Source organism: Cynoglossus semilaevis, chromosome 18 (genome assembly GCF_000523025.1).
Source record: "Cynoglossus semilaevis isolate Cse_v1.0 chromosome 18, Cse_v1.0, whole genome shotgun sequence".
NCBI classification, from domain to species: domain Eukaryota; kingdom Metazoa; phylum Chordata; class Actinopteri; order Pleuronectiformes; family Cynoglossidae; genus Cynoglossus; species Cynoglossus semilaevis.
Window position 1 is genome coordinate 1,616,042 of NC_024324.1, and position 18,696 is coordinate 1,634,737.

Sequence of the window (18,696 nt, forward strand, 5' to 3'; positions counted from 1 at the left end):
GTAAATCTGTAAACTGGTTTGAAAACTACTATTGAAAAAGAAAAGAAGAAAATCCACCACCAATAAAAGGAAAAAAAGAATCCTACGCTGAACGGTACTCACCGCTAATTTTCTAACAGAAGCTCTAAGCATGCAGGAAAGCAAACAAAAACAAATAAATACACAACAACGAGCTACGTATAAAGAAAAAGCAACACCACAAAGAAGAACACAACAAGAAAAAAAAACAAAAAACATAAATATAACAAGAGACAATAAGAAAGAAAGCGAGCGCTACTTACCAGGTGGGCTCTTCTCATGGACACACACTTAAAGGGCCAGCTTTACGGCTCGGCAGAGCGGGGTGCGACAGGTGAGAAGCCGGTTGTTAGCATTCTGCATGCCATCCGTCCTCCTGACTGCTAACACTGCACTGACGCTAAAGCCTCACCGTAAACTAGACTCCAGACAGACGGTACTGATGTTACAGTGGTGAGCGTGAGACTTTGGGAGTTTTAGTTTTATCTGTTCTCAGAACTTTAGTTCTGCAGGAATCTAGTAAAAAAAAAGCAGACCCGCGCCCACCACTGTATCCTGGGGTCGTACGTTGTCATGTGACCGAACATTTTAGTAAACGTCTTGGTGTTTTTAGTTTCCTCCTCTCTGTCTGACGGCTAAGGTTTAAACTGATGCTGGGACGTCTTCTCTTCTCTTCTCGGCAGCTGTTAGTGGTTTTTCTGAGCAAAAATGCTGGTTTTAAAATTCCACACATTATTAGGCTGCATTAGAACAAACAACATAAACATTGTCAAACACACACACACACAGATACATATTTGTGATCTGGACACAACATGCTCAAATGGTGAAGTGAGTTTTTTTTTTGCTCAGCTGGCCTTTGGTGCACTTCAATATTTATACCCCGCCCCCCCCCCGACACAATTGTAGGGTACACAGGAAACAGGAAATACCAGGTGCAGCTTCATCATAACACATGGTTCCTGACCAATGAACCAAACTGAATATATGACAAAACCAGACGACCGTGACTGGAAGTTGGTGATGTAGGGGCCAAAAATTAAATACATTTAAAAGAAATAATATAAACACTAAAAACTACACGCTAGAAATGGACACAGCCAAGATGAATGGAATTTGATACGGTTGAAAAAAATATATTTTTAAGATTATTTTCCAACCAGTTTTACAGCGTCTGTATTTATTTTGGTGAACTACTGTGTGATCCTGTTTAGAGGAAAATGGAAGATGAACCAGACTCTCAGGTGGTTTTGTTATAAGAAGGCTGCGTCCATTTCTTCTACGATGGATGGAATATGTCGACTTTATGCCGTGGCAAATTTTTAACCACCACATAAAATCCAATAGGACACCGGCAGTGACGCTACAGTTCTGCTACACTACCTCCTAACTGCTAGCATGAGTAACAGCACCACTGAGGCCAAGGATATTAGCCACGTTAGCAGTTTAGCAGGTGTTGTTTCTGATGATGATGATGATGATGACAGTATGACACTCTAAGGTGTGGACAGTTACGGTCAGTGTGACAGTGAAACACTCCATGCTAAAGAACCAGTTCAGACAGTGACAGTCAGAGAGAACTTATTCAAGTTTTTGTACAAAAATAATTAAAAATGAGATTTTAAACATTTTTACTGACGTTGATCAGAGTTCACGTCTGAACTGGGTCTGTGACGTTGGTTAAACCAAACTGGGTCGATGGGTGAGATGTAAACATCATGGTGGTTGGTGTCAAAAAATGCATAACTTTGTGAACACACAACGTGCAGTACAACACACACACACGCTGCTGCTGCTGGCCCCACACACACACACACTCATTCACGCTCAGCTTGCAAGCATTTTCAGACAGAATAATTTTTTTTTCAACACAAGAGAAACCTTTAAATTCACAGCGACAGATTTTTTTTTTTTTTTAACACAAGAGAAACCTTTAAATTCACAGTTTGTGAAACTTTGGTCATAAACCTGCAGTACCTCCCTGTGGGCCCCGCCCCTCCCTTTAAACCACGTACCTTTCTCTCCTCCTCTTTGGCCAGCTGCTGCTCCAGCTGCTGCAGCTGTTGGGTGGAGGAGTCGCACATCCTGTTGTAGGTGGAGGTGAGTTCTTCCAGTTGAGCCTCCACGTTGGCTCGCTCCTCCGGCGACAACCTGGAGCGCACAGGAAATGGTCAGTCAAAAAGATCGAAGAGAAGTTCTAGAGGATGACCTTTGACACCGGGTCTCAGCCCGCTTCTTTGTCTGGTCCAAGGGAATGAAATCTGCTTCCTTTAAATGTTCTTAGAATTTTTTTTTTTAAGATTTAGAACCTGTTGATGAGCTTCAGTCATTTGAACAAGTTTCCATTAAAGTTTGGATAACACCATCATACAGCTGTGGTTAATTATTAAAAATTTAAAAAATAAAATAATAAAACTTAATTCCATATACCCTGTGAGACCAGATGGGGGCAGAACTTACTTGCTGGCCTGTTTGGACCGCAGGAAGACTTCTGTGCTGCGAATGGCTTCAGCCACTTCATCCTTCTTTCCTGCCAGTTGTTCACTGATGGCCTGAGGAAAACCAACAAAAAAAATCAATCACTCTGTGTGTAAAGTCCACACACACACACAGGCCACAGAACCATTAACTTGTCAGATCTTTGGTACCTGTTGAGCAGCCAGTGAGGACTCAGCGGTGGGGCCCCCGGTCCGGCCCTGCAGACCTTTGATCCAGCCCACCAGGTCTGACACCTGGCCCACCCTGGCCTGCTTCTCCTCCTCCACCTCTTTCTGTACATCATCAACACCACAGTTTATCATTTGAGATCCTGTTCACCTCTGTAGCTAGGTATTAGCTCTGATTTAACTGCTATGGTAGCATTAGCTGCTCTGTTTGGCAAACAATTTATTACATTTATTTATTACACAAGTTATTTTTGTTTAAAAAATGTTTTTTGTTGTTACCCTGTATGAACCTCTGAGATAACGTTGAGAAAAAAAATTTGGTTCATGTTTTTCTTATTCAACTCTTTCTGCACGACAACAGGAGGACATATTATTATTTGAGCTCCTGCTAACTTTTGTTAGCCTCGTCATTTAGCCTCTTTATTTAGAACTTGTTTATCTTTATGGCCAACAAAAAGTAATATTTCCTGTTTTTATTTTTATTTTTTATTATTTATTTATTATTTATTTATTTATTTAAATTTATTTTTGCTAAATTATATCAGAATCACCGTGACAGTTTTTTAATTTAACCTCCCGCTAACTTTTGTGGCTAATGTCTAGCCATGGAGTTAGCCTCTTCAGCTAAGCTTAATTTTTCTCTTTTTGGCAAACATAAAACTGTTTTTGCTTCTTTTTTTATAATTTTTTTACATTCTTTAACTGAATCTATTGCCCTCTTTTCATTTCAGTTCACTTTTAGCTATTTTGACCAAATTCAGACTTTCTTCAAATAATCTCTGGGCTAACGTTAGGCTAAGTTCTCACAAGCTAGTTCTAGTTTTCACAGTTGATGGATTGTTAACGTTACTTTGTCCGTTTGTAAATGAGTAAAGAAACTAAACTCCCACCTCTTCTTCTTCCAGTCTCCTCAGAGCATCATTGATGTATTTCACATGTTGGGTCGTTAGCGTGACCAAAGCCGTATAACGTGTTCGTAAATCCATGAACTAAAAAAAGACAAAACGAATTACTATCACTACAAAACACAAAATTTGAAACACAAATTTAAAAAAATATTTGTACGCCGACCTCCTGAGTGATGGCGTCCGAAGAGGAGTGCATCCTTCTCCTCTTCACCGGAGACTTGTGTGTGGACTCGACGAAGGCTCTGTACGTCATCAGCTGCAGTTCATAGTCCTGGACAGCAGAGGGCAGAGTTTTACCATGTATCGCCGACGTTAAAATGTGATGAAATGCAGCAAAGATTTTTTTAATTTATTTTTTTTACCTTGACTGAGGTGCAGTACTGTTTGGAGTGAGCCTGACACTCGTCCAGTTTGACCTGGTTCTTCTCAATCTCAGCTACTAATGCCTGAAAACATCATTAAGGTGGATTTTTAGTTTGTTGTTTTTCTCCGTGGATGACGCTGACGTCGGCTCAGCGACAGCGGGACTGACCGTCTGCTGGGCCAGCTGCTCAACCAGAGCTCGACTGTCCATCTGTCCAGGTTGCGTGTTTTCCTGTCTCTCCGTCGTCTCTTGGATCCACTGGATCAGAGCAGAGTAACCGTCTCGGTACTGATGTAGTTCTGAGCCCAGACACTCAAGATCAGCGCGTCTGAAGCCAAACCAGAAGAAAAAAGTTCAAATTAGCTTTGGACACTTAGCTATCTCCTGGCTATGTTGTGGCTAAGTTGATGGAGAAACAATAACAAGAAGAAATAGAAAAAAAACATAAAAGATTAATACACAATTATATATAAATATATATTTAATTTTATTCACATTTTAATTAACACGTAAGAAAACAAAAATTATTTTGAATTATAAAAAACATAAACTAACAAATTGTCTTGAATGCTAACTTTAAACCGTTGCTATATCTTAGCTTGTTCTGCTAACTGTTTAGTGAACATCATGTTCATCAACTGTCTCCGTCTCCACACCGTCCCTCTCACCGTGTCTCCATCTGTCTCCTGACGGCGCTCCACCTGTCTGTCATCTGATTGGCTCTCTCCTGGTAGAGCTCCAGCTCGGGGCTGCGGTCTGGGTGGAGCCTGCTGAGCTGAGACCCCGCCTCTTTGGCCTGACGGACCACCGACTGCAGGGCCTGGAAGACGGCGTCCTGCTGGGACAGCTCTTCCTCCCACTTCTGCTCAGAGAAGAACATAAAAACATGAAACCTCAGTGTGTTCGTCGCGGCCGTGACTCCCCCGTCAGTGCGTCTCAGTCTCACCCCTAACTGGTCCCTGAGGCCCTGAATGGCCGCCGTGTCCGCGGGGACCATGTCTTCTTCGCTCAGTCTGCTCTCGTACTTCCTGACCTGACGCTCCACCTCGTTCAGGCTGCGGATCAGGACCTCCACCGTCTTCAACCTGCGATGAAAAACACCAATGAATGGAGGGTGGTCAAATATAGGGGCTGCGTTCTGACAGAGCGGACGTCGGGGGACGGACTTTTCCAGGTAGACGGAGGACAGTTTGTGCAGTTTGTCCGTCTTTTCCACAGCCAGATTCAGTTCTGAGCGCAGGACGGGGACGCTGGAGGACGTCGGCTTCTCCTCGAAGAAACTGACGCAGCGCCGCGACACCTCCCCCAGGGTGGAGCGCAGGGTGTCCAGCTCTGACTGCAGCGTCTGAAGAAAGAAGAACAAAAAAAATAAATAAATAAAAACAACCATCTATTTAGTTACAATTAACCAACTAATTAAATGATTATAACCAGTGGTTCTCACTGACCTCCTGCTCTGAGATCTGGACACCGCCGTCCTCTGACATCCTGCTGGGGGGCGGGGTTTGAATCCCCCTCATCAGTCTCTGCTCCGCCTCATTCAGCTGAAGGGTGATGTTCTGCAGCTCGGACATGTACGACCGAGACACTGACTCGTCCTTCTCCACTGAAAAGACAAAAAAAAAAATTTAAATACTTGGCACTGATAAATAAATAAAAATAAATAAAATGACCACTCGGGGCAGCAGAGACCCCGTCGGACTGGGTCAGAAATCTCACCTGTCTCCATGTTGAGCAGCAGGTCCTGACAGTGCTGCTGGGCCTCCAGCACCTCCTTCTCATGAAAAACACCAATGAATGGAGGGTGGTCAAATATAGGGGCTGCGTTCTGACAGAGCGGACGTCGGGGGACGGACTTTTCCAGGTAGACGGAGGACAGTTTGTGCAGTTTGTCCGTCTTTTCCACAGCCAGATTCAGTTCTGAGCGCAGGACGGGGACGCTGGAGGACGTCGGCTTCTCCTCGAAGAAACTGACGCAGCGCCGCGACACCTCCCCCAGGGTGGAGCGCAGGGTGTCCAGCTCTGACTGCAGCGTCTGAAGAAAGAAGAACAAATAAATAAATGAATAAAAACAACCATCTATTTAGTTACAATGAACCAACTAATTAAATGATTTTAACCAGAGGTTCTCACTGACCTCCTGCTCTGAGATCTGGACACCGCCGTCCTCTGACATCCTGCTGGGGGGCGGGGTTTGAATCCCCCTCATCAGTCTCTGCTCCGCCTCATTCAGCTGAAGGGTGATGTTCTGCAGCTCGGACAGGTACGACCGAGACACTGACTCGTCCTTCTCCACTGAAAAGACAAAAAAAAAAAACAACTTTAATACTTGGCGCTGATAAATAAATAAAAAATAAATAAAATGACCACTCGGGGCAGCAGAGACCCCGTCGGACTGGGTCAGAAATCTCACCTGTCTCCATGTTGAGCAGCAGGTCCTGACAGTGCTGCTGGGCCTCCAGCACCTCCTTCTCCAGCTCCCTCCTCTCCGCCGGCGTGAACAGGGAGCTCTCTTTACTGTCGGACAGGAAGTCGGACAACTGGGACTCCAGGTGGTCCAGGACCTGCTGTCGCTCCGAGGGAGACTGACATCGAACCTGGGGGACATGGAGTTACGGTTGAGCCAGACGGAAATAAAAATTTTAAAAAGCAGACGAGAACCTTTTTCACACACGGACCGTGTCCAGGGTCCAGGTGGAGACGTTCCTGACGTCTTTGAGGAGATAATTCCACGACACAACGCTCTTCATGTTCACGTGCAGCTGGTGCCACAAGGACATGACCTTCTGGTACAACTGCTCCGCCCTGGACGGAAGGACACAGGCACACATTTGTGAGAGTGATGACGATGAAGATGATGATGATGATGATGATGACAAAGATGATGATGATGAGGTTCTCCTCACCTGCTGGCCGTGTCCATGGCCTCCTGGTTTGGAGGTGGGACGGTGAAACACACTGATGGGACCATGGCCTCGTTCCCCGTGGGACTGATGACCTTCCACTTTGTCCTCTGAGAGTTGTCCTCCAGGACACACTCCTCGCCCCGGTTTATGGTGATCTGAGATGTGGAAGAGGAAAAGGAGGAAGAAGAGGGCGGGGAGGAAGAGGAGAGAGAGGAGGAGATGGAGGTTAGGGAATGACAGATGACAGACCAGGGGAAAGAAGATGGAACAGCGTGAACCAAAAGATGAAAAAAAAACAAAAAAAACAAAAGTCATAAATGAGGCGTCAGAGTCGAATGGAATAAAAAGAAAAACAATTTAAAAAATGGAAAAATAAATAAATAAATAAAACAAACTGGAAGCAAATGTGAAAAATTCATGGCGTTTCATGGCGTTAGCAGAAGCTGCTGTGGTCATGTGACAGTGGAGACGCTGACGCAGAGAGATTTTTATCAGTAGAAAAAAAAAAAAGCTACTTCTTTACCTAAAAAAAACGGATTCTCAAATGTTAGAGTTTTTAATTAACTTCTTCTTTTTCTTCATCAGAGAAGAAAAATCCAGAACAGGAGGAAAAATAAACACAGATCTGTGACTAATGACTGGTTAAGGCCAAGCTGTGAGAGTGAGGATGGGATTTAGGAGATCAGAGGTCAGAGGTCAGAGCACCCCCCCTCTGAAAACCCTCTCTCAACCTGCTGCACACACACATACACACATTTAAATACACACGTGTAATCACACACATACATTCTCTCTCTCTCTCTCTCACACACACGTAAGGTGGTCGTCAGTTCTGCGGTTGTTCCCGTCTCGTCTGCTGGTTCTGTTTTTTTTTTTTTTATCAACAAACTGACATCTACATCAAAGGTCTTCAACTTTTTTAAACAACATATACTGTATAGTCATGTACAGTACGGGGTCCCTGCCCCTCAGTTTACAAACATTTAACCTTTCCTGTCAGCCAGTCTGAAACTCATTATCCTGTGCATTAATCTCACATATTCTTAAATATTCTGCAGAGATTGACTTAATTACTTTAGATTATTTTTTATTCAAGTTAACTTTAATTTATTTTATTTTATATTTAACGTTTTTTGTGTGTAGTTTTGACAAAGCTAGCTGTTCCCATGTCGACTTTGACCAAGTCTGTGGTGAGACTGTACTGTATGTCTGCTTTGCTTTGCTGCCCCCTGTAGGTAACAGTGATGTCAGCTTTATAATAAATGTGCTGCAGGCATGACAAGGACTGACGACAAGCAGAAACAGAGCAAAGAACGAAAAAAACAAAAACCAAAACCAGCAGAAAAGAGCGGGAAAACCACGACACAGAGTGAGTGTGTGAGTGTGTGTGTGTGTGTGTGTGTGTGTGTGTGTGTGTGTGTGCAGTATAAGAATCTGAGGAGAGAGAGGGAGAACATAGGCAGCTATACCTGGACGTTTGTCTTGCCAGCCCAGCCGACAGACGAGAGGATGAGGAAGAGGATGAGGAGGAGTGACAGAAGGAGAGGAGGAGGACAGACGGGAGGAGGAGAGGAGGAGAAGAGAGGAGGAGAGGAGAACACACACAGGGAGGTGAAGGAGAGAAAGATTATTTTCTCTGGTAAATAAAAAAAATCAAGGAAACACTGAGTCACGTTTGTTTTTCTGTTCTCTCTCAGGTCGGTGAAACAGCAGATGGCAGCAGAGAGTCGAACCATCGACCACTGTCTCCTGGACACCAGTCTACTGTACCAGTGTGTATTACTGGTACACACTGATGCTGCGGCCGAACAGGAAGTAGAAGTCACAGCTCGAGGTCAGAGGGCGTTTATACTACGGCGTCCCAATCCGTGGTCTGCAGCCTACGTAGGCTGCACTGGTCTAAACACACGAGGCCGCAGCCACCGTGTGTCCGTCTGTACTGGTTTGATGGTGAGGAGATTCTAAACATATGGTTCCTGGTGCGGCACCAGCTCCTGTTTTATAAATATTTGAACAACGATGTCATAACAACTTAACGACTTCCTGAGACCCGCGGCCTACACAGTGGACCACACAGAGGGGCCCACATAGATACTGACCACTGACTGCACTGAAAGGAAAACCAAAACATTTCAGTTTTTAAACGACTCTACATGTGTTCAGTTTTCCAGGACCTCGGACCACAAAGATTTCTCCAGTTCTAGTCTGTACCCACTCTACATGTGGTGAAGCGTAGGGGGCGCTGACGTCATACCTCGATCTGCCTGTAGTCACAGACGGCTCTGATGGGCGTGGTCGCTCCCAGGTTGTTCTCCGGGCTGCGGGGGCGGAGCTGCACCACCGTCTTGGCCCGGCCCACCAGACCGGCCAGGGTGCTGCGGTACTGGATCAGCTGCTCCTTCTCCTCCTGCAGGAAGAAGAGAGCATGACGATTAGACCTGACGGACGGCAGCGTCATGTGATCTGTTTATGGGTCACTAAAGGTCACGGCAACAGACTAATAATAACTAGGAGTGAGAATCTGACGATACGATGCGTAGCTCGATACATGGGAAATATATTGCGATATTTGAGTGCACGGATGTTGAGTATTGATCGGACTGTGACGGGTCAGAACCAGTACCATGGAGTCCTGCAGCAGGTCCTCCAGTTTGCTGAGGCGGCTGTTCCGGTCACAGGTGTACTGCCTCTTGATGGTCTCCTGCAGCTGCCGCAGGTACGACTCGCAGTCACGGGCGTCGCTCACGAACTGGAACACAGAGGGAGGAGGTGTGAGACGGAGAACGTGAGGAAAAGAAAACGGAGGAAGAAGTCGTGATCAAGGTCTGGAACCTGGAAGTAGGTGGCGTTGTCTCTGAGATGCTGCTCCACACACACGCACAGCTGATCCACCCACTGCCACTGGGTCTGCAGGGCTGCGCTGTACGCCTTAGGAAAACACAAAAAAAAAAATTTAAAACCCAAAAAGTCACAGAATTTTATCCTGCAGATTAAAACTCCAGACTTTACCTCCACGGTCGTCACAGAATTGTATCCTGCAGAGTAAAACTCCAGACTTTACCTCCACGGTCAGTTTGGCCGGGTGATTCTCCAGACACAGACGAGAGGCCGTTTCCTGCAGCGACAGCATCACCTCTCGCTTCTCGTCCAGTTCTGACCTCATTTCCTGTCGACGGAAACACACGCACGAATCAGGACGAGGTATTTCATCCCAGCTCTACATCATGGACTACAAACACAGGTCATTTGATTCTGTTTTTTTTTTCAAACACTCACGTTGTACAACTCTCTCTTGGCGTCGATGCCGGTGTTTCCTTCGCTCCAGTCGTAGGCGATCTCCTCCTCCTCCCTCTCGTTGAGCCAGATCAGCTCCTCGGTGCAGTGAGAGACGAATGAGTGGAGACTCTCCAGACTGCGCAGACGCCAGGACGAGTGTTCCTGCATCGACAATAAACAGAAGAAAAAAAATAAGAAGAAAAAACCAATTTGTGACAAGACAAACTGGTTGAACAGATCAAGAAACAAGGCAAAAATTAAAAAGAAAAAAATCCAGGAAAAAAAAACGAAAATGATTTATGGAACATGACAGTGAAAAATGTAATACTCTTCCACCAGGTGGCAGCAAATAACTATAAACATTTTAAAAAGGGGAGAATCATAGCTTTTGAAACGTTTTAAACAAAACAACTAAAACATGGATGAAACTTTAAAAACATTTTCTGTCTTTTTCTGCTCTCAGTCACTGACCAGTAGTTTGCAGTACTGATGCTCCAGCTTGGCCAGGGTTTCACAATAACTGCCCCTGAAGTTTGGAGAAACTTGAGCCTGAAGGAAGGAAGGTTTAAAAAAAAAGGTTAAAAAAAAACAAAAATATATATTTGTGAAAGTCATATATATGTGTGTGTGTGTGTGTGTGTGATTACCTCGTAGTTGCGCGCCGTTTAATGGCTGCTCATTAACTCCTCCACTGCTGTGTGGATGTTGTTGTGCTCCTGCAGGTTGTTCTCCACAGACGGCAGATCAGCGCCCCAGTCGGAACGCTCCAACAAGTCCTGGAAAAAAAACAGGACATTTTACGACGTTTAATATTTTATTATTAAAGAGTGAAACAGTGAAAAGAGCGTTTCCTGAGGGACAGACGGAGACCCGGTCCCTCCCTGACTCACCTGCGTCTCCTCCACCCACCCCAGCAGCTCGTAGATGAACCTCAGACTCCCCTCGTCCTCCGATGAAGATATGGCGACCAGCTGGGACCTGGCCATGGGCCGACGCAGGAGCGCCGCTCCGGCCGCCCCCACCACTCCCACCGCTCCCAGCAGGGTGTGTCCCAGCGACAGACCGCTGTCAGTGGACCTGAGGCTGGACTGGTCTGAGCCGGTGCTGCTCAGGGCCTGGGTGAAGTGACCTTTCCTGTAGAGACTGGAGCACTGCAGCCTGAGGGAGACCAGCTCCTCCTGGAGACACGACACTCTGGAGGACACAGACCAGGGGTTCAAACCCGGACTGACGGAGGACGGCGTCCGTTTCTCGTCTCCACCCCCCGGGACTCACCTGAACTCCAGCTGCTCCACCTGATAATACTTCTCCTCTTGGAGGACTTTGAGCTCCAGGTTCAGTTGTCGGATCAAGGACTCGCAGTCCTGCAGGTAACAGGCCAGTTCCTTCTCACACTGCACCACCGCGCCGCTCTCCACCCGAGACATGTCCTGGAGGACAGGAGATTTAATCAGTTGATTTACTTTGTTTTTTCTCTGTTTGTTTAGCTCTGTTTGTCGTTTCAGTCATGATAAGAGAATGTGAAGTGCCCCCTGGTGGACACTCAGGGAACATGTGGGTATGTAAAAAAGGGGTATAAAAATAAATACATATTAACAGTTATAGGGCTGTGTGTGTGTGTGTGTGTGTGTGTAAACTCACAGCCTGCAGTGTGTTCTTGGCCAGGGTCAGTTTCTCCTCACAGTCCAGAGACAAGTTCTGGATCTTATTGGCTCTTTGAAGAAGCTGCTCCAGCCTGTAGGGGGAGAGAGGGAGAAAGAGAGTGAGGCAGGCAGGAAGGAGAAAGAGGAAGGAAGAAAAACAAGTGTGTGTGTGTGTGGTGAGGCAGACAGGAAGGAGAAAGAGGAAGAAAAACAAGTGTGTGTGTGTGTGTGGACACACACCTGTCCACTGCAGGTCTCAGTGCCTTCTCTCTCTCCAGCATCTCCAGGATCAGTTTCCCCCACTCCTCCTCCAGGTCGTTGGGATGGAGGCCCTGAGGAAGTTTGATTCGACCAAACTCCATCCACACCTGGACACAGAGAAGTCCGGTCACAGACACACACACACAGACACACGCGAGGTTCTGGTACCAGTGGCAGCAGGTACCAGATGTTCCTACTGTACCTCGAGGAGTTTGTAGAGATGTTGGACGTGTCCTTTCTCCACCTCCTTCGCTGGAATCTCTGTCTCTTTGAAATGGACGTACTCGTTGTAAAGTGCCTGAGGACGAGGAGGAAGGAAGTGAAGAAGAAGAACAACAACAACATGTTTGAGAAGAGCAGTTTGTCCTCCTGAGGGGCCTGGCCCTGACTTTGAGAACCACTAGGGTACATTATCAATAAAAAAACAACAAAAACAAACGTAAACATACAAGTAAAAACATTAATAATCTATAAATATTTATAAATACTAAAACATCCCAGATCAACATTAGAAAACTTTAAGATAGCAGAACATTAGTAAATGTTTGTTAAAGTTGTTTTTTCTAAACTCATATTTGAAAATGTTCTATCAAACATGGCCGACCTTCAGTTCTACAGGATTATGAGGGAAATTCTTATTGGCCATGACGACCGTGTGCTGGTGGCTCCACTGGAGCAGGGAGGAGAACCTGGACTGGTACTCTGACCACCGCTGGTCCACCTCCTGGAGAAGACACAAGAAGGAAGACAGACGTGAAGAAGATGATGATGATGATGATGATGTCACAATCACAGGTTTCTGAAGTCTCTGATCAGCAGCAGAAGAAGAAGAAGGAGTTTGTCTGTAACGTACATGTGCAGCGACGCCTTCTCCGCCCTCAGGGATTTTAGGGAAGGCGTCGTAGATGGAGGAGACGTAGGTGATGACGGACTTCTCATCCGGGGACGCAACGTCCACGTCTGAGGAGACAAGAACAAAAAAAACATTGATATACAAACAAAGTCGTCATCAATTCACTTTAGTGTCAGAGTTCAAAATAAGGGGCGCCTCACCCTCAGCGTCCAGCAGTCTGGTCACTCCTAACGACTCTGCGATCTCAAAGGCCTGCTCCAGATTCTCGCGGTTACTTTGCTGTGACACCACCTCCATGTTGATCAGGTCGGGCCTAGAACAAAGACATTCATGACGTTTCATTTATAAAGTGTCGGGTTTGAACACGTTTGTGTGATTGAGCTCCATCGACGCCGACCCAGAAGAACTTGACCTCTGAACCTTAGTCCATGGTAACGGTCTCAGGGTCTCGGACCTGGACAGACTGACCTGAATCTGTGCAGCAGAGCGTTGAACATGCGTCCATTGCTCCAGGAGGAGGTGAAGTTGACACAGCGGAGGCCGGCGTAGCCCTCCGTCGCCTTCTGGCTCCATAACAGCAGCTTCTCTTTGGCTGTGAGGTCACCGGACTCACCGCTCACGTAGATCTCCGAGATCTGGAGGAGAACACGGAGAACAACAGATTTGAACTTGAACGTTTAGTCTGAATCTGACGTAAACCCCGAGGACCAGTCTCCAGAGACCTGGACTAGAACTCTGGACTAGAACTCTATGTCTGTCCTCTATTTTGTAGTAACAGTTGTTGCTACAGTCTCCTCTCAGAGAGTCTGGGGTAAAAAATTCTTTTCTTTATTTATGTTTCCTGCTGCGGAGCAACCATAAAAAAAATGTCTGTCCTCCCTGCTCTCAATCTGCTCCTTTTTGCTGGGACTCAAGAGCAGAGTGAAGTACATGCAGTATTTGTCAGTATTTGGCCCAGATCAGAGTCATCAGTATTCATTCCTCCTCCTTTTTTTTTTTAACCAAAAACTCCTCCCTCTCTGTCTTCAGTCTCTGCTGCTGATGTAGAACTGCATGAACGTCCAGTGATCACCGGGGACTGCAGCAACAGTCAGACAGAGGACGGGGGAGGAGGAGGGAGGGGGGGGGGAGCATCCTTACAGTAAATCACTTCATAAACTCATCATGTGTCCACACACAGCCACTCAGAGCTCCCCCTGGAGGCTCAGTGAGAACACAAACGATTCACAGAGAGTGTGAGGAGAATGGAAATGTGGGAGAACTGCAGAACTCTGGGCTCTGTCCGTGCAGACGTTGTGAAAAAACAAACAAACGGAGTAACTAAGAAACTGAAAACTTAACAAAAACAAAAAAATCAGCTTCTTCTTCTTCTTCTTCTTCATCCAGTCTGTCCTGAATATAAAAGATTCTCAGACCAGACGCCTTCTCTGCACAAAGACACACAAAATAAGTTTTCCTCTGAACTTAACCGATCCACTGAACAGCAGCAGGGGGCGACACTTATCTGGGCTGGGATTCAAACCAAAAATTCTTCAAATACAGGCTGTTCCGTTAATTGTTCTGCCCCCAGGAATGGATCCTCCAGGACTGTTGTATTTAATGTGAACTATTAATGCCTCTGTGCCTGCTCAGCCACAGCAGCAAACTGGTTCAACACAAACTGTACAGTATGTGCTGTTCAACCCCCCCTCCCTGCCCCCCCCACTGTTCATCTTTCTTTTTTTTTCTCTACAGCTGTTTTTTTAACAACGATATTTCACTGCAGGAAGAGAGAGGAGACGCAGCAGTGACCTCTGCTGGGCTCCAAAGGGAGTTCTTCTCTCGTTGCCACTTAATCATCATTTGTCAGCGCTCCCTCTGGTGACTGAAGGAACCGCTTCCCGATCCTATATTAGCTCCTAGTCCCCACTCCTCCGTCATCGGCCCATACGACAGAACATATTTTATTAATGAGGGTCCCAGGAGAGCGCCCCCCACTGGCTTGACTGCAACAGAACCATCTCTCTCTCTCTTGTAGGGGCGCTGTTGCCCAGAATAGATCTGTCTTTTCTCAGCTGATGTCAGACGTCATGTGATCCCAGGTTTTCGAACCGACAACCTTTGTTATCATCATAAAAAATTGACCTCTTTGAAGTAACATGTGGGAGGAGAAGAGAGGGAGGGGACGGAAAAATGAAAGAGGAGGACAATCGACCACAAAATGTATCGCAATATATCGTATTGTTGACCCTGTATCGTGATACGTATCGCATCGCCAGATTCCTGCCCCCTAGTGGACAGACAGATGAACAGTAGGGGGAGGACGGTATGGATTAAATTTAAGTGCTGACGTCATAAGACTGTCTCATTAATGGACATCCATTTAAAACCATCTATTTTAATGACTCTCTCTCTCTCTCTCTCTCTTACACACACACACATATTGATTATTGCAGCCCTATAAAAATCCTCTTTAGCACAGAGCTCTGTGGAGCTAACGTGTGTGTGTGTGTGTGTGTTTCCAATGACTCAGCAGCCGCAGCAGTTTAGCTTCTATCAACGCAGCAACAAACCCACTCTGACGTGTGTGTGTGTGTGTGTGTGTCTCACACACACAAGAATATAAGACAGAAACCATGTGACGAGACCCTGTCCACCCCCCCCCCCCGGACAAACAGACGCCTCTAAATAACGTGACCTTTCCCGCTGAAGCCACCGAGCTGCAGAGACACGTCAGGGTTTGGAACCCGTCATTTGGAGAAACGACCCTGGTGACAAACAGACGTCTGCCGTCAACTGGGGGGGCGGGGGGGAAATGAGGAAAATGAGAGGGAGGAGGAGGTGAAGGGTACTCAGGATGGAGAGAGGGCCTGGGCCGTCATGATTAGCCGCCGGAGGATCAAGGCGGAAAGAATGGAGAGACGCGCGGTGCCTTGCCTGAGCTGATAACAAGCCGTAACAAAGAGACAAAGTCGACCAGACAAAACCTGGACCACAGAAATGGGGCAGAGTTTGTTCAAGTGTTGGCTGCAGAGTGTGATAACCAGTCGGTCAACACCTGTGGACACCTGTGTCTGATGTGTTGTCCATCCCTAGACCAAGTCAGAGGTTCAATAAACGCAGCACCGTACGGTCAGGAAACAAACCTGAGGCAGCTTAGTCTGGAGCTGCACGGACGACGGACTCTCCACCACTGAGTCCAGTCTCTCTGACGAGCTGCTGGTCAGACCCCCCCAGTCCGTCTGACTTGGCGTGGTACCCGCCGTCTCCGGGGACGTCAGCGGCAGGTCGCTGGCGTAGCCGGATTCTAACAGAGACATTCTGTCCTGAGCCTGAGCTGCAGAGTCCAACCTGAACCCCCCGACGGCCGAGGTCTCATGAATCATGAGCTGGTTGGACCAGAAGGGCGTACCTCCACCCATGTCCTCCTCAGACAAGAGGACTTTGAGGACGTTTCCAGTGATGGGTGACGGAGCGGGAGGCTCCGTGAGGATCTCCACCTCTGTGTCACTTTGACCCTTCCACACGGGGGAGCCATAATCACTGGGATACATGGTCCTGACCACACACAGTTTACCATCCACCTCTCGGATATGGACCACGTCTTTGTGCTCCCTAAATGATGTGGTCTGTGCGCCCCCTAGTGTCCGCTCATGTCCTCTCTTCACCGCTACATCTCCCTTTTCTCCCTTCTCTCCTCTCCCCTTGTCTTTTCTTTCCTTCTTCTGTCGGAGGATCCAGGGTTTCTCGAGAACCCCCTGGACCTTCTCCCTGACACGGAGCACCCTCCCTCCACCCGGAGTGGTACTGCCCAGGGCCGGGGCCGTGTTGACAGGGGTGGTGGTGGTGGTTTGGCTCGGTAGGCTGGAGACGTCTATGACGGCACTGAAGGTGTCCTCCTGTCCTGGGAGACAAAAGACTCCTCTCCAGGCCGGGCTGGGTTTGGGGGAGGCTTCAAGTATTCTGTTGCCCAAAAGGGCGGCGACACCAGCGCTGGAAGAGCTCGAGTACTGGGACAGAGTATTGCTGTGCAGGGTATGTTTGGAATGAGATGTACGGGTGTCAGGCACTGTGATGAGGGTCCCAGCCCTGGTGGTGAGATCTGGGTCTACAGCAGGTTTTTTTATTCCCAGGTCTTCGTCAGACCCAGGGTCGTTGGCTCGTTTGTAGCCCTCTTTCTCTTTCTCTGCTTCTACTTTCCGCTTCTTCTTGGCCTTGTGCTTGCGTCTGAAGCGCAGACGCCTCTTTGGTGAGAGTGGGGGGGGCCGTGCCAGCTCCCCTTCCTGAGGAGACCTGACACAACCCATGGAGTTCCCCATGACTTGGATGTGGACACAGAAGTACAGAGTATCGGGATTAAAAACTGCAGCGAAAAACAGGGAGTTACTCCATCAGGGAGAAGAAGTGCATAGAAGTCCAAAGTCCAGTGTCGACGAGAGTCTGACGGCTAGCTCTTCAGACTGACGCTAACAGGAAACAGGAAGTGCAGTTTTGTCATTAAAGTCCCTGTTGACTGGAATCGTCTTAAATTCGACCAACCAGAAAGCTGGTGTACTTGAACGTGTCATGGTGGTTTTTCCCCACAGCCTGGGACTCACGGTCGAGTCAAGATCTCGAGGTCACAGTTATGTCACGCGGCACGCTGCAGCCTGGTGGATGTTCACATGAACTCCATGTTTCAGAAGGTGAGAAACTGTAGAATCCCTGATGTGTCTGACGTCCAGAGGTCCTGGAAACGTCACTGAACCTTGAAAGATACGACTCCGACTCCGGCTAGTTTGGATTCATGTTTCTTTTTGAGTCTTTCTCTCGACGTTCTCTCTCCAATCTGACTTCTAGCAGCTATCTAAGCTTATGAATTAGTGATGCCTCCTTCTACTCCTCCTCCTCTTCCTCTTCCTCCTGCTGTGTTGGTGTTATTGCAGTATAAGAGCAGGGACAGGGTGGTAGCAATAACGCAACAGCTATCAGTGGGATCGCGATCTGCCACAGTCGTGGTGGTGACAGGTTAAATAACAGCGACGCCGTCCTCCGTATCCGTCGTAGTAACGCTGGCACCGGCGCCTCATCCTGCCCAGATTAGCCGTGAGTTGACAGATGACGCGTCGTCGGCCAATACTGCAGCAGATTGTTGGGAGGTTGATCCAATATTCTGACAGCTTGTTAAACAGTCGATCAGAAAATCTGCTCCTCTCGTGTCACCATCCTCCCACGACTCAGACTCCGAGCCGAGGGGATTTCTCTTGTGATGTGCCAATCTACCCGCTCTGTTTGTGTCCTTGATTCCGTCCTGGGAGGACACTCGCTGTCAAAATGCCAGAATCCAAAAAAAAACCAATCCTTGGCACTAATGTTTCTCATTCAGACGGGACGGAAAGTTCCCAGTCGCAGCAGCAGCAGCAGCAGCCGTCAGGAGCCGTCATCTCAGACCATTAGAAGCTAAAAAAAAACCCCAACCTTTTTAGCTGATAGTCTTCAGGTGGCGCTATAAATCTGTGAAGCAACAATCCTAATTAGACTCATCCACATCACATGCCTCTCCTCTTGATATCTGGGTGAGAATTTCTCTCTCCGCTCTGATGTCACTCTGCCAGATGACGAACGTGACCCGGGTGGCGTTTCTTCCCTGACCGTCCAATCGTTACACTGCCGATGGTCACAGACGGTGGGAAAAGCCTCCTTAAGATTTGGTGGTGCAGTGCGACGACGCAACACTCTCGTACAATCCACTGTTGAATGTTAGGACCATCAAACTAAAACACAAACCAGACCGGCCTCGGTGCTCCTGGTCCTCTCTGGTCCGTCTTTGTCTCTGTCAAGGT

General features: G+C 47.3%; 1 protein-coding gene across 1 annotated transcript in view; it reads right to left on the minus strand.

The window, feature by feature from the left end:
* macf1a (microtubule actin crosslinking factor 1a) overlaps nt 1-18,679 on the minus strand; it is a 91,455-nt gene extending 72,776 nt beyond the window's left edge. The window contains 32 exon segments of the mRNA XM_025064989.1: nt 2,034-2,169; nt 2,479-2,570; nt 2,667-2,789; nt 3,575-3,673; nt 3,756-3,863; nt 3,955-4,038; nt 4,125-4,284; nt 4,625-4,818; nt 4,903-5,041; nt 5,813-5,991; nt 6,094-6,251; nt 6,370-6,553; nt 6,635-6,761; nt 6,863-7,017; nt 8,332-8,343; nt 9,117-9,269; nt 9,486-9,611; nt 9,695-9,790; nt 9,924-10,028; nt 10,139-10,300; nt 10,610-10,687; nt 10,786-10,914; nt 11,029-11,332; nt 11,414-11,568; nt 11,780-11,873; nt 12,022-12,149; nt 12,245-12,340; nt 12,647-12,766; nt 12,896-13,002; nt 13,096-13,208; nt 13,364-13,530; nt 16,021-18,679. Of these exon segments, the coding sequence (XP_024920757.1) occupies nt 2,034-2,169; nt 2,479-2,570; nt 2,667-2,789; nt 3,575-3,673; nt 3,756-3,863; nt 3,955-4,038; nt 4,125-4,284; nt 4,625-4,818; nt 4,903-5,041; nt 5,813-5,991; nt 6,094-6,251; nt 6,370-6,553; nt 6,635-6,761; nt 6,863-7,017; nt 8,332-8,343; nt 9,117-9,269; nt 9,486-9,611; nt 9,695-9,790; nt 9,924-10,028; nt 10,139-10,300; nt 10,610-10,687; nt 10,786-10,914; nt 11,029-11,332; nt 11,414-11,568; nt 11,780-11,873; nt 12,022-12,149; nt 12,245-12,340; nt 12,647-12,766; nt 12,896-13,002; nt 13,096-13,208; nt 13,364-13,530; nt 16,021-17,193 (5,256 nt within the window). The 5' untranslated portion in view covers nt 17,194-18,679.
* Between the last annotated feature and the right edge of the window lie 17 nt (nt 18,680-18,696).